Here is a 15,000-nt window from a genome sequence, read left to right as displayed (position 1 = left end):
CGTTGTGTTGAACCTGCGCGATTCAGCCCTGCACACGCCCTGACTCGAACCCGCGAACAGCAGCACCTCGGATCGGGAGGCGAGCGCGCTAACAATTGAGCCAATAGCCCAGGCTACAGGCTCGCATGCCAGCAGCACTCTTGAGGCGTCGGGGAGTGAGGTTTACCAACGTTCCACAAGCACAGCTAAGCTAGCTGGCATCCGTTACAGAATGATGCATCATTGTTTGAAATTTGCAACGATGTGACTCAAAAACAGTCTTTAACATAAGTGACGTTGCTTATTCTGCCACTTGTTGTCTAGCAATGTGGCATTAGCCTATCGCTCTATTCAATTTGGGACCTTGCAGTCGGAATTGTCGTTTGTTTAGTCAAAGTCTCAAGTCCAAAGTAGCCTGGGCTATTCGAAGCGTCAGTTTATTGCACATACTTTTATTTTGAGTGGTCACTACATACCCGTGTTTGTTGGTGTGTAATCATTTTATGCAAGCAAACTGCATACAGGGAGTCTTTATTGTTGAGGTCAGACATGATAATCATTCAAACACTGCGACTGACCATCATCAAAGTGAGACCTAGCCACACGCTTCTTGCTTTATAGATACATTGGTACAGCCATCCAGGCTCTTCTAGCTCTGTGGACCAGTCATGCAGTAGAGGATGATTATGTATTACTGACCCCAGTGATGCAGTAGAGGATGATTATCTCTAACTGACCCCAGTCATGCAGTAGAGGATGATTATCTCTAACTGACCCCAGTCATGCAGTAGAGGATGATTATCTATTACTGACCCCAGTACTGACCCCAGTCATGCAGTAGAGGATGATTTCTCTGTACTGAGCCCAGTCATGCAGTAGAGGATGACTTCTCTGTACTGAGCCCAGTCATGCAGTAGAGGGTGACTTCTCTGTACTGAGCCCAGTCATGCAGTAGAGGATGACTTCTCTGTACTGAGCCCAGTCATGCAGTAGAGGATGATTATCTCTAACTGAGCCCAGTCATGCAGTAGAGGATGACTTCTCTGTACTGAGCCCAGTCATGCAGTAGAGGATGATTTCTCTGTACTGAGCCCAGTCATGCAGTAGAGGGTGACTTCTCTGTACTGAGCCCAGTCATGCAGTAGAGGATGATTTCTCTGTACTGAGCCCAGTCATGCAGTAGAGGATGATTTCTCTGTACTGAGCCCAGTCAGTTGGCTGTGAGGAACTTGTGTGATGTCAACATGGCACACAGCTCCCACAGCCTCCCTCTCCAAAGACGCGATTGGGAAAATATTTATGCTTTTCTCCATGTCGTGTCTGGAGCCAAGAAAAAACACTCACTCTCTCACACACACACACACACAAACCAAGCTTTCTGTCAGCAACTGGGAGAGAGAGAGAGAACAAAGCTGCCTTCCAAAACAAATAATCCAATTCTCACATGAGAACAGCAGCTGTAAAGCTTTCACTATCCTGAGCGCATCATTGTGGGGTCTCCCGTGGACTTCTCATCCAGTACAAATGAACAAGCAGGAGGGGGCTCGTCCAGAGACAGACAGACAGACCATCAGCTGGCCAGCAGAGGAGCGGTCCCTGGGAAGCAGCCCGAGTTGAACTGAACGAAGAGGCTTAGAGGGGACAGCATGCCTGCAACCCTAACCCCAACCCTAACCGTGAGAGGAGATAGATAGATAGATAGATAGATAGATAGAGGAGAGGAGAGGGGGAGGGCTGGTCTGTGTTCACTACTGGGGTCTGGTGTTAAACATGGTGGTTGTGTTGGGGGGAGTGAGACAGAGAGAGAGCAAAAATCCAAAACACCTTAAAGAGCCACCATGAAATTTCCTTCCCACTCAAACACACCAACACCACTGGACACACACCAACACCACTGGACACACACCAACACACCAACACCACTGGACACACACCAACACCACTGGACACACACCAACACACCCAAAACACACCAACACCACTGGACACACACCAACACCACTGGACACACACCAACACACCAACACCACTGGACACACACCAACACCACTGGACACACACCAACACACCCAAAACACACCAACACCACTGGACACACACCAACACCACTGGACACACCAACACCACTGGACACACACCAACACACCCCAAACACACCGACACCACTGGACACACACCAACACCACTGGACACACACCAACACACCCCAAACACACCAACACCACTGGACACACACCAACACCACTGGACAAACACCAACACATCCCAAACACACCAACACCACTGGACACACCAACACCACGGGACACACACCAACACAAACACACCAACACCACTGGACACAAAATCTAGCAGTAACTACACGCAAGCAAAAGGCTATGAAACAACATCAACAGTATACTTTACACAATAACCTTGCTAATGCGCTAACTGGCATCTATTTGAAATGTTATCAGCAAAATTGTAATGTGAAAAAAAAAATGTGTTTCACGGTGTGCATTATATAGCATCCTAAAGAAATTGAAGATTAGGCTAAAAATTTGCTTGCGAAAACAGAAAAATGTAGGTTACAAACATACCTCTGATATCCCTGAGCTGTCAAAGAGGCTACGGAACCATCTCTGTTATCTCTGTTAATTAAGCTGCTCTGACAGGAGGTAGCCTTTGTTAATTTCTGTTAAAATGCACTGGGAATCGAAACACTTCAACACCGGCATATGCAGGCTAACATGTTTAAAACTATTGCATGTTATGGGGAAGACATCAAATTTCTTGAAGCATTTGGGAACACACTGAATGAACTTGACAGCAAAGTCCCTTGACGTTAGATTTGGTTACTTGCAAATGCTGTTTTCCATGACCTGGCAGTTTTATGGCAAGCCATTTGAAAGCAGAGCTTACAATTGTGTGTGCATCCATGGCAAGCTGTTTTAACATTTAAATGTATTATACGTAGAAGCAATAAGATATTGATAGTAAATTGAATATAACAGCTCAATGTCTTGTTCAAATTTGTCTTATCAATAAAAAAAGCAATTCATGCTTTAGAGCATTTTATTATAAAAACAAAGTACCGGTTCAGGCACCATTTTGGCACCGGCACCATTTTAAAAGTATCGATTTACTGTAGCACCGGTATCGGATAAAACCCTTTAGTACCTCTCTCTATTTTTTCAGCCAAGTACCCCCTAACCAGCGCAAAGCATTTTTAGTTGAGAAAAACAGACTTAAAACAGAGCACGGAATTTTGCCGGCTCTGGTTTGGCCTTCTTTGCCACTTGTCCCTCCGTGTTTTCACAAGAATTACCGCTACGCTTCAACCACGACTCCATCGTTTGTGTTTTGACAGTGATTGACAGGTGATGGCGGATGGCATGTGACAGGTTGGGTCGAACCATCCTGGTATGGGGGGGGGGGGGGGGGACTCTGGGTTTTTAGGATAATGAAATTGAATAGTGTACTGAAATATAAAATTCATTTTATGAACATACATTTTCCTGAAATATTTATTAAGTATTTTTGCATGGATTCTACTTTTTAAATATATTTATATTTTAAAATCTCACATACCCCCTGGAGTGCCTTCACGTACCCCCATTTGAGAACCACTGCTCTAGACCCTCACTTCATCTCTTCCTCTAACTACTCCCATTCTGTGTCCACCATGACCATTGCTGATCATAAACTTCACTTGATTATGCGAATGCCAAGCTGTGACTTCTTGCTCTTCTTACCGTGACATACTCATTGAATGACAAACACGTAAAAAGGGTTTCTTTATTTTTACTTCACTTTTCTTTTACTTTTAACTACAAAGCAGTGGTGAGCTTTCATTCATTTTTACAGAAAGCAGTGGTGAGCTTCCATACATTTTTACACAAAGCAGTGGTGAGCTTTCATACATTTTCATATAAAGTTAGTGTCAAACCTAAAGGTCACAGATACAATAGGTTAGAGGTCACAGATACGATAAGGAGGTTAGAGGTCACAGATACGATAGGTTAGAGGTCACAGATACGATAAAGAGGTCGTCATATTCATTCAAACATTGAATTCACTTGAATTTTAGTGCAAAGCAAACCATGATGAAAAATTTCATGAAGTGATAAAAACATAATAATTGTTTTAACTGTTTTTAATCATCATCATCATCGTCATCATCTTGTACTGGAAAAAGGCTTTGGTTACAGAAATTTTCCAAAGGCAAGTGTAGCTTATTATGTGTAAAAAACAACAATTAAAAAGTTAGCTGTACTTTCCTAGGCTATTTTTGTTAGAATATAAAACCAATCAGCGATCAACCCTCAGACCCCTGAGCACAGAACGCTTCTCGGAGGACTTTAAAGTTAACCACACCTAAATCTACCAACTTTAAAGTTAACCACACCTGAATCTACCGACTTTAAAGTTAACCACACCTAAATCTACCGAAGGCAGAGTTCAACTTTACTTTAAAGTTAACCACACCTAAATCTACCGAAGGCAGAGTTCAACTTTCTATGGTAGAGAATATTTAATGCAATAAAATGGCACATGTTACAGTAGGTGCATAACGCACCCATCAAATGTCCAGCAACGTGAAATGCAACATATCAAAAAATCCCCAAACTGGATCTAATAGTGTACAAAACATGAAATGTAACATATAAAAAAATCCCCAAACTGGATCTAATAGTGTATAAAAATATAAAAATACAAGTCAGACTTGTATCCTTTTACCTAACTATTGTACAGGGTCACTACCAAAGACAGGTTGTACAATAACAGCTATAAAAAGTCAACATCAAGATCTCTACTAGTAGACAGGCAGTCACGCAGTCAGGCACAGACTGAAGGCACACACACACATACACACACACACACACACCTCTTGCGTTTGTCCTCCAAGTCCCTTTAGTTGTCAGTGTGTGTGTGTGTGTGTGTGTGTAGGCAGCTGGCCAGAGCCCTGTTCTACAGCAGGATTAAACGGAATATTAACCTCAGTGGAGGCTGTGTCTTTGACTGCCTCTCTCCATGTACATGAATTTTAATCTAGCACACACACACACACACACACACACACACACACACACACACACACACACACACACACACACACAGGAGAGCACTAATGCCAGATCTTTTGCAGCTAGATCAATTACTACAGCCGCTCACTAATGAGGCTACAAAGCACTTATTTACAATTACTATATCAGACACAAATTCTCATGTTCCTCTCTGGTGTGACCTTGAACGTTACACAAACTGGGCACAAGCTGTGACCCTCATTGCCATGGTTACAGGCCCAAGCTGTATACAAGCTGTGACCCTCATTGCCATGGTTACAGGCCCAAGCTGTATATTGCTGTGACCCTCATTGCCATGGTTACGGGCCCAAGCTGTATATTGCTGTGACCCTCATTGCCATGGTAACTGGCCCAAGCTGTATATTGCTGTGACCCTCATTGCCATGGTTACAGGCCCACAGACAGAAGATGGACATTTGGAGACTTTTGTGTCTTTGAAAATGTGTCCCCTCTAAGGGATAAATTGAAAGTGTGTGTGTGCGTGTTGCATCCTCTGTGTGTGTGTGTGTGTGTGTGTGTGTTGCATCCTCTCTGTGTGTGTGTGTGTGTGTGTGTGTGTTGCATCCTCTCTGTACTGGAGTGTCCTGGCCTGCCTCAGGGGTCAGTCCCAGTGGTCCAGATGACTCTTACACACACATGCGGCCTCCCGCCCCTTCTGCTGGGAGCTTGGTCTCTCCAGGGGATCTACAGCATTGTGCAGTGGGGTTGGGGCCTAGATAACTTCACTAAGGAACAGGAAGATGCCTCCTGATGAGGAAGGATTGGGATCTAGATAATAACTTCAATAATTGGTTCTCAAAGTGGGGTCCCAGGACACCCAGGGGTCCGCAGCACATTGTCAGGGAGTCCCTGACAAAGTTTGCTACAAAATATGAAATTGTCTTATATGGCGAAAAATCAGTATTTCAGTATCAGTATTTGCCCAATTGATCTGCTGATATGTTACATCAATACATCAAAACACTTTACTATTAATTAACTGCCAACAAAAGTTATGTGAAGCAAACACTATGTGTTCAACACAATAGGCCTACATTAGACAAAGAAACAACAGACCTTTAAAAAAATCCTACATACTGTCAAAGTTTGCCAACATGACTATTGTGGTATTAGCACTCTATGTTTTTAAAATACATATAACATAAGCATCTAACAGAAAAAAAGCTATACAGCTACATGATTAACTTAAGTTTTATGTATTGCGATTATGAGGGGTCTGGAGAATTTTCCACTCCATGAGGGGTCCCCGGCCCACAAAAGTTTGAGAACCTAAGGATGCAGAAGGGTTGGGGCCTAGATAACTTCACTAAGCTTCACAGACAGTGCCACAGAGAGTGACCTTCAGGAGGTCTACTGGAGTATTAGTGTGGACAGACAGTGCTGAATGACCTTCAGGAGGTCTACTGGAGTATTAGTGTGGACAGACAGTGCCACAGAGAGTGACCTTCAGGAGGTCTACTGGAGTATTAGTGTGGACAGACAGTGCTGAGTGACCTTCAGGAGGTCTACTGGAGTATTAGTGTGGAAAGTTGGGAGGAACAGTGTTGCTGCCCAGACGTTGGCTTTGCTAAAGAATCTGCTGGAGCATTAGTGTGGAGATGGCCTCTGATGCAGGCTGATGAGTCTGTCTAGGCGCGTTCAATCAGACGTAGTGTTCCCTGTGATTGATGCAGGCTGATCGTGAGTTGGGCTGTTTGGGCGTGTTCAATCAGACCTAGTGTTCCCTGTGATTGATGCAGGCTGATGAGTCTGTCTAGGCACGTTCAATCAGACGTAGTGTTCCCTGTGATTGATGCAGGCTGATGAGTCTGTCTAGGCACGTTCAATCAGACGTAGTGTTCCCTGTGATTGATGCAGGCTGATCGTGAGTTGGGCTGTTTGGGCGTGTTCGATCAGACGTAGTGTTCCCTGTGATTGATGCAGGCTGATCGTGAGTTGGGCTGTTTGGGAGTGTTCAATCAGACGTAGTGTTCCATGTGATTGATGCAGGCTGATCGTGAATCTGTTTGGGCGCGTTCAATCAGACGTAGTGTTCCCTGTGATTGATGCAGGCTGATCATGAATCTGTTTGAGCGTGTTCAATCAGACGTAGTGTTCCCTGTGATTGATGCAGGCTGATCGTGAATCTGTTTGGGCGCGTTCAATCAGACGTAGTGTTCCCTGTGATTGATGCAGGCTGATCGTGAATCTGTTTGGGCGTATTCAATCAGACGTACATTAGTGTTCCCTGTGATTGATGCAGGCTGATCGTGAGTTGGGCTGTTTGGGCGTGTTCAATCAGACGTAGTGTCCCCTGTGATTGATGCAGGCTGATGAGTCTGTCTAGGCGCGTTCAATCAGACGTAGTGTTCCCTGTGATTGATGCAGGCTGATCGTGAGTTGGGCTGTTTGAGCGTGTTCAATCAGACGTAGTGTTCCCTGTGATTGATGCAGGCTGATCGTGAATCTGTTTGGGCGTGTTCAATCAGACGTAGTGTTCCCTGTGATTGATGCAGGCTGATCGTGAGTTGGGCTGTTTGGGCGTGTTCAATCAGACGTAGTGTCCCCTGTGATTGATGCAGGCTGATGAGTCTGTCTAGGCGCGTTCAATCAGACGTAGTGTTCCCTGTGATTGATGCAGGCTGATCGTGAGTTGGGCTGTTTGAGCGTGTTCAATCAGACGTAGTGTTCCCTGTGATTGATGCAGGCTGATCGTGAATCTGTTTGGGCGTGTTCAATCAGACGTAGTGTTCCCTGTGATTGATGCAGGCTGATCGTGAGTTGGGCTGTTTGGGCGCGTTCAATCAGACATAGTGTTCCCTGTGATTGATGCAGGCTGATCGTGAATCTGTTTGGGCGCGTTCAATCAGACGTAGTGTTCCCTGTGATTGATGTAGACGCGGTCAGCACCGTTCTGATGGCAGACCCACTCCTGGTAGGACAGAGGCTGATGGACTGGACTCTGCATCTCACGCTGAGTGGTCCGAATCACCGGTCTCTCAGCCATCTCATACCGCCGGTCAGCAACCTGGCGTACCTGAAACACCAACAAGGACACACGCTACAGAGGCATGCAGGTGCAAGCATGTGGAGAAAATAAACCCTTAGGCTACGTTCAGACTAATGTTATATTTTTAAGTTGCCAGCATCTGTTTTACATTATAATCCTATGGATGAGGAGTTCACAAAAGTCCTCCACTCTTTTTTAAAACGCTGTTGGCTGCGGTTTTTTTTCTGCAGCTCAGAGCATGTTTTTAAAGTTGAAAAAACTTCAACTTCTCTGAAAAAAGTGCCCTATGTCAAGCGTTTTTTTGACAGTTGACCAATTACAAGCTAAGTAATGAGACATTGGTAACCAGCAGAAATGGAGATGTGAAGAAGCTTATTATGATCGACTTTGAGCACAATGATCTATATGACTGTATCACCATATTCATTTGTTGAGTGCAACTGGACGTTACCCTAATTTTCAGGTCAGTGAGTATCTTTATTGCAGTTGTTTGAAAAACTAGCATGTTAGCTATCATTAACTTGAAATTAGCACACATTGTTATGGCAGTAAAAGACCTCCAGTTTCTCAACTGCTTTTTGCTGCCAGCAGGTTTTCAAAACAAAAAAGCGCTCTGGCCAACTTTTCCTGTCCAAAATAGAAGCCTAGTCTGTTCGCACCCTTAGGTGATAAGAGGCTTTAAGTAGCCATGTTCAGAATGGGAAGCTACTGTAAGGTGAAGCGTTCCGTTTACGGAGAGTAAAAATAGTTTGAGAAGACTGGTCTAATAGTTTTGAATGGATGTGCTGCTATCATTCTGGGTGTAGCCAGTTCCACTGATTATAGTGTAATCTAATTGTTGCAGCATTTGCTCCACGAACCAGTCAGCCTGGTAGCTGATCTACCTGCACACTCACCTGTTAGTGTTAGTGTAGAATACCAGTAAGAGTGATCTACCTGCACGCTCACCTGTTAGTGTAGAATACCAGTAAGAGTGATCTACCTGCACGCTCACCTGTTTGAAGGTGACCACCTGTGGGGGCACTGGGCGTGCTGGGATGCCACTCGGGCGCCGCTCAGAGTAAGGGGGTGGGGGTTTGTGTGTGGGGGGCAGATCGATCCTGCTCACACACAGAAACACACAGAACAGGATATGACATAATAGGACATAACACACATAACAGGATATGAGGTCACAGCACACAGTTGATCCTGCTCAGACACAGAAACACACAGAACAGGATATGACATAATAGGACATACTGTAACACACATAACAGGATATGAGGTCACAGCACACAGTTGATCCTGCTCAGACACAGAAACACACAGAACAGAATATGACATAATAGGACATTCCACACATAACAGGATATGAGGTCACAGCACACAGTTGATCCTGCTCAGACACAGAAACGCACAGAACAGGATATGAGGTCACAGCATACAGTTGATCCTGCTCACACACAGAAACGCACAGAACAGGATATGAGGTCACAGCACACAGTCGATCCTGCTGATCGTGCGTTCATGGGCACCAGTGGAAACGTCATCATTCCGCATCATTCACGTCACTTCATGTGGGAATCAGAGGTGGGAAACTGGGGCTAGATTTTGCTACACAAGTTGCCCAGTTAGGGGCTCGTTATCACTTTTGTCGTCACGTTGTAGTTCGTTTGTAGTCCATGTGGCCTTTCATGTCCAACAGTTTTAATGTGAACTTGGGAATTTGCCGTTTTTATCACTTGAAAGCTGCATATCTTTCTTTCACAAGCGTCTTACACCATATTTTTAAGCAAATACAGTTGTTTATTTAGGATTAGTGAGCGTATGTTTTAACCTTTGTTGTGGCATCCATGTTTTCCACACATTCATACGGCAAAGCACATGAACACTCGCGGTGGGAAAAACAATGTGCGTCATGTGTAATCACGGGGGTGGTCCTTGTCATTCCTAGGTGCCATGAATGCTAGCCTGGAGATTCCAGACCCAAATCCGAAAGATTAAGGATCTGGCCACGAATAATGTAATGGCCCAACTCGAGGGGCGGCACCAAGCATGAATTTGAAAATCTCACTGCATGCAATTGGATAACACTATACGACCAATGTTAACTGACTGATTCCGGATTTCGACGCAATTTGATAACACTATATCACTCTTACTGGTAACACATAGCTCGCCTTTGGCCCGCCTATGTCAGATACACAGATGTGATTAGTTCCCCGCGATGCAAGGGGCAAAAGTAACATGCTTCATTACTCGTTGCCAGAGTCTCTCGCTGAGCAAATTGATATTGTGCTCCCGCAAGAACTCTGGATTCCCAGGTTTCATGAATACAGTCAGACACAAAAACACACATAACAGGATATGAGGTCACAGTACAACTTAGAGTTGTAGAGCAGTTTGGTTCAGTTAGGGCTTTAGGGCCTTTAGGGCCACCGTATCCCACAAGCGGTTCTGTTTCATTAGGGGCTTTTCCTCGCCAGGGTCTGTCACAGGAAGTAATTTTCAGTGTCTGGGAAGTCACACCTTCCTCTGGGAGCTAATTTGCCATGAGAACCGAATCTCCCATCATGCTTCTGTGCGCTCAGAGAACAACAGCTGGCTCACATTAAGTGGCGGTTATGGCTCCACATGGCTGATAAGCATGGGAAAAATCTCACACACATTAACATAAATAAAAAGCACTCGATAATAACACACACTTTAACATAATACACACACACACACACATGCACACACACACACACATCAGCAGTCTACCAGGTGAGTGTGATCTTTGGATCATTAGAATGTCTTCACACAGTCATTGGAGGCCACTGGCCCATAATTCAACAGCTTTTCCTCCAAACCTCCTCTAACCTCCCACAAGCTTAGTTTCTCATGCTGTCCTGACCTTTGACCTTGGGGTCACGCAGGATCACACAGTGGGTCTGACAGAAAACTACAGAACACAACTACAGCATAGTGAGAGGGAGAGGCAGACTGGTAGAAGGTAAGTGAGAGACTGAGTGTGTGTGTGTGTGCATGTAGTGGAAAACAGAAATTGAAAAGGAGAGAAATAAAGAGTGTGTGATGGTGCAGTTGGTAACCTTCAGAAAATACAATGTTCATCCAGTACGTGGTAATAGCAGGGATATGGATATGCTGATTCCTTGTCTCTGTGTGTGTGTGTGTGTGTGTGTGTGTGCGCGTGTGGATATACTGATGCCTTGCCTCTGTGTGTGTGTGTGTGTGATATGCTGATGCCTTGCCTCTAGTTCAAGGACTTGAAGGAACCTTCAGAAAAGAGAGATTGCTTATAAGATGTTTAGTAAAATGGTGTTTGCTGCTACATTTCTCGGCTAAAACATTTTTGTAATTCCAGTGATCCGCCCCCTCCGCATTCAGCATTGGTGGCATGTGATGTGAGGTGGCATGTGATGTGAGGTGGCATGTGATGTGGCATGTGATGTGAGGTGGCATGTGAGGTGATGTGGCATGTGATGTGAGGTGGCATGTGATGTGAGGTGGCATGTGATGTGGCATGTGATGTGAGGTGGCATGTGATGTGAGGTGGCATGTGATGTGAGGTGGCATGTGAGGTGGCATGTGATGTGATGTGGCATGTGATGTGGCATGTGATGAGGCATGTGGGGTGGCATGTGATGTGAGGTGGCATGTGATGTGGCATGTGATGTGAGGTGGCATGTGATGTGGCATGTGAGGTGGCATGTGATGTGGCATGTGATGTGGCATGTGATGTGAGGTGGCATGTGATGTGGCATGTGAGGTGGCATGTGATGTGAGGTGGCATGTGATGTGAGGTGGCATGTGATGTGGCATGTGATGTGAGGTGGCATGTGATGTGGCATGTAATGTGAGGTGGCATGTGAGGTGGCATGTGATGTGAGGTGGCATGTGATGTGAGGTGGCATGTGATGTGAGGTGGCATATGAGGTGGCATGTGATGTGAGGTGGCATGTGATGTGAGGTGATGTGAGGTGGCATGTGATGTGAGGTGGCATGTGAGGTGGCATGTGATGTGAGGTGATGTGAGGTGGCATGTGATGTGAGGTGGCATGTGATGTGATGTGGCATGTGATGTGGCATGTGATGTGGCATGTGATGTGGCATGTGAGGTGGCATGTGATGTGAGGTGGCAAGTGATGTGGCTTGTGATGTGGGGTGGCATGTGATGTGGCATGTGATGTGAGGTGGCATGTGATGTGAGGTGGCATGTGAGGTGGCATGTGATGTGAGGTGGCATGTCATGTGGCATGTGAGGTGATGTGGCATGTGAGGTGGCATGTGAGGTGGCATGTGAGGTGATGTGGCATGTGAGGTGGCATGTGATGTGATGTGGCATGTGATGTGAGGTGGCATGTGATGTGGCATGTGATGTGGCATGTGATGTGAGGTGGCATGTGAGGTGGCATGTGATGTGAGGTGGCGTGTGATGTGGCATGTGATGTGAGGTGGCATGTGAGGTGGCATGTGATGTGGCATGTGAGGTGGCATTTGAGGTGGCATGTGATGTGAGGTGGCATGTGATGTGAGGTGGCATGTGAGGTGGCATGTGATGTGAGGTGGCGTGTGATGTGGCATGTGATGTGAGGTGGCATGTGAGGTGGCATGTGATGTGGCATGTGAGGTGGCATTTGAGGTGGCATGTGATGTGAGGTGGCATGTGATGTGAGGTGGCATGTGAGGTGGCATGTGATGTGAGGTGGCATGTGATGTGAGGTGGCATGTGAGGTGGCCTCTTAGTCATGGCATTAGTCTTTAGCTGATATTTGGCTCATGGTCCTACTAGGCCGTCAGCGCTAGTGAAGTTGAGTTTGCGCCCTCCTGTTCTCAGTGGCCAGTGTGAGTCCTCTGTCCTGCTCCTGGACAGCCAATTGATGGTCTCTGCAGCCCTTTAACTGGGCCAGGCCCGGTCTCTGCAGCCCTTTAACTGGGCCAGGCCCGGTCTCTGCAGCCCTTTAACTGGGCCAGGCCCGGTCTCTGCAGCCCTTTAACTGGGCCAGGCCTGGCTGCAAGTGACGTAGTGTCAGTGTCTCATACGCTAATAAATGACCCTTCAGAAACAAGAAACTTCACGAGAATGGCCAGCGGGCCAGCAGTCACTTGTGTTCCTTCCTCGGCTTGGTATCGGGAGCGACTGCATTTTGGCCCACAGAGTTCAGGTAAAAGGGCCCCTTGGAGGTCTGGACCAGCACTGAACTGGGCCTTGACCGGTCCTGTTTCTGATGCTTGTGATCTCTGGGGTCAGCCCTGAACTCCAGCATGGTCCACATAACACTGTGGTGTGTGTGTGTGTGTGTGTGTGGTCAGCATGGTGTGTGTGTGTGTGAGTGTGTGTGTGTGTGTGTGGTCTGCATGGTGTGTGTGTGTGTGTGGTCAGCATGGTGTGTGTGTGTGAGTGTGTGTGTGTGTGTGTGGTCAGCATGGTGTGTGTTTGTGTGGTCAGCATGGTGTGTGTTTGTGTGGTCAGCATGGAGTGTGTGTGTGCGTGTGTGTGTGCAGTCAGCATGGTGTGTGTGTGTATTGTATGTGTGTATGGTCAGCCAAATACGTCAGACCAGCCCCCTTAACTCCTTGCTTTAATAGCCCGCTGAACTTACACTGAAATATTCATGTGCTTCCTTTAATAGACCTCGCTTGCTGAAGAATTCAATTTTAAATGGGACCGGTACTTTGGGATGTGCCCTGTCTGCAACGCGGTTCCAGAAGAGAACCTGCAGAGGAGCAGGCTGAGAGGAGAACAGAACCAGTTCCAGAGGAGAACCTGCAGAGGAGCAGGCTGAGAGGAGAACAGAACCGGCCTCAAGTCTGTGGAACTTCATAAAGTCTCTTTTTTAGAACAGGAGGATCAGAAAGGCACTGCATGTGATCCTTGAGTAGAGGTGAAGGAGTGTGAGTGTGTGTGTGTGGGTCTGTGTGTGTGTGTGTGTGTGTGTGTGCGTGTCTGTGTGTGTGTGTGGGTCTGTGTGTGTGTGTGTCTGTGTGTGTGTGTGGGTCTGTGTGTGTGTGTGTGTGTGTGTGTGTGTGTGTGTGTGTGTGTGTGTGTGTCTATGCGTGGGTCTGTGTGTGTGTGTGTGTGTGTGAGAGTGTGAGAGTGTGAGAGTGTGTGTGTGGGTGTGTGTGTGTGCGTCTCGGGGAGGACAGGAAGAGCCTCAGACAGGGCCTGTGTTTCGTCTCGGACTCCACCTGTGGACGTAGGGAGCCACTGAGTAAAGGCCGAGGATGCTGCCTGACCACGGCTCTGCGGTGTGTGTGAGTGTGTGTGTGTGTGTGTGAGTGTATGTGTTTGCCAACATGCCTGTACTTTCTACAACACACACACACACTTGCACGTGTACACACACAGATGCACAGACAGATGAGCATACTCAGACAGATGCACACAAACACACACACTCACTCTCTCTCACACACACACACACACACACACACACACGCGCGTTGCATACACTGAACTTAAGGTCATTGACAATCCTTTTGGAGCAGAGCAGTGGTATTTCTGGCATGTTATATAGTCTTCCATATAAAGGCTACAGGAGACGCACATGGCCTTGAACAGCATATAGTCTGTGTGTGCGTCTCTGTGTGTGTGTGTGGTGTGTGTGTGTGTGTGTGGTGTGTGTGTGTGTGTGCGTGTGTGTCTGTGTCTGTGTGTGTGTGTGTTGTGTGTCTGTGTGTGTGTGTGTGTGTGTGTGTGTGTCTGTGTTTGTGTGTGTCTGTGTGTCTCTGTGTGTGTCTGTGTGTGTGTGTGTGTATGTCTCTGTGTGTGTGTGTGTGTGTGTGTGTGTGTGTGTGTGTGTGTATAAAAGGCTACAGGAGATGCAGCACATGGCCTTGAACAGCACAAGGCGTCCAATTTGAGTCATTTCAGTGAAAGAGGAGCTCAGCACAGGACTGGTCATCATTATCATGACCCTCTCTCCCTTTCTCTCTCTCTCTCTTCCTTCCATGATCTCTCTTTCTCACGCCCCTTCTCTT

The 15,000-nt window shown here is 46.5% G+C and overlaps 1 protein-coding gene across 1 annotated transcript in view; it reads right to left on the bottom strand.

Moving 5' to 3' along the window:
- Nucleotides 1-6,903: 6,903 nt before the first annotated feature.
- The window catches only part of nectin3b (nectin cell adhesion molecule 3b), a 106,681-nt gene continuing 98,584 nt past the window's right edge, over nt 6,904-15,000 (bottom strand). Inside the window, exons 7-8 of the mRNA XM_042093295.1 lie at nt 9,029-9,134; nt 6,904-8,061 (exon numbers count right to left, since the gene is read on the bottom strand). Coding sequence (XP_041949229.1) covers nt 7,891-8,061; nt 9,029-9,134 — 277 coding nt within the window. The 3' untranslated portion in view covers nt 6,904-7,890. The remainder of the gene's footprint in view (nt 8,062-9,028; nt 9,135-15,000) is intronic.

This window comes from Alosa sapidissima, chromosome 5 (assembly GCF_018492685.1).
Source record: "Alosa sapidissima isolate fAloSap1 chromosome 5, fAloSap1.pri, whole genome shotgun sequence".
Lineage (NCBI taxonomy): Eukaryota > Metazoa > Chordata > Actinopteri > Clupeiformes > Clupeidae > Alosa > Alosa sapidissima.
This window is presented reverse-complemented; position numbering and strand designations above follow the sequence as displayed.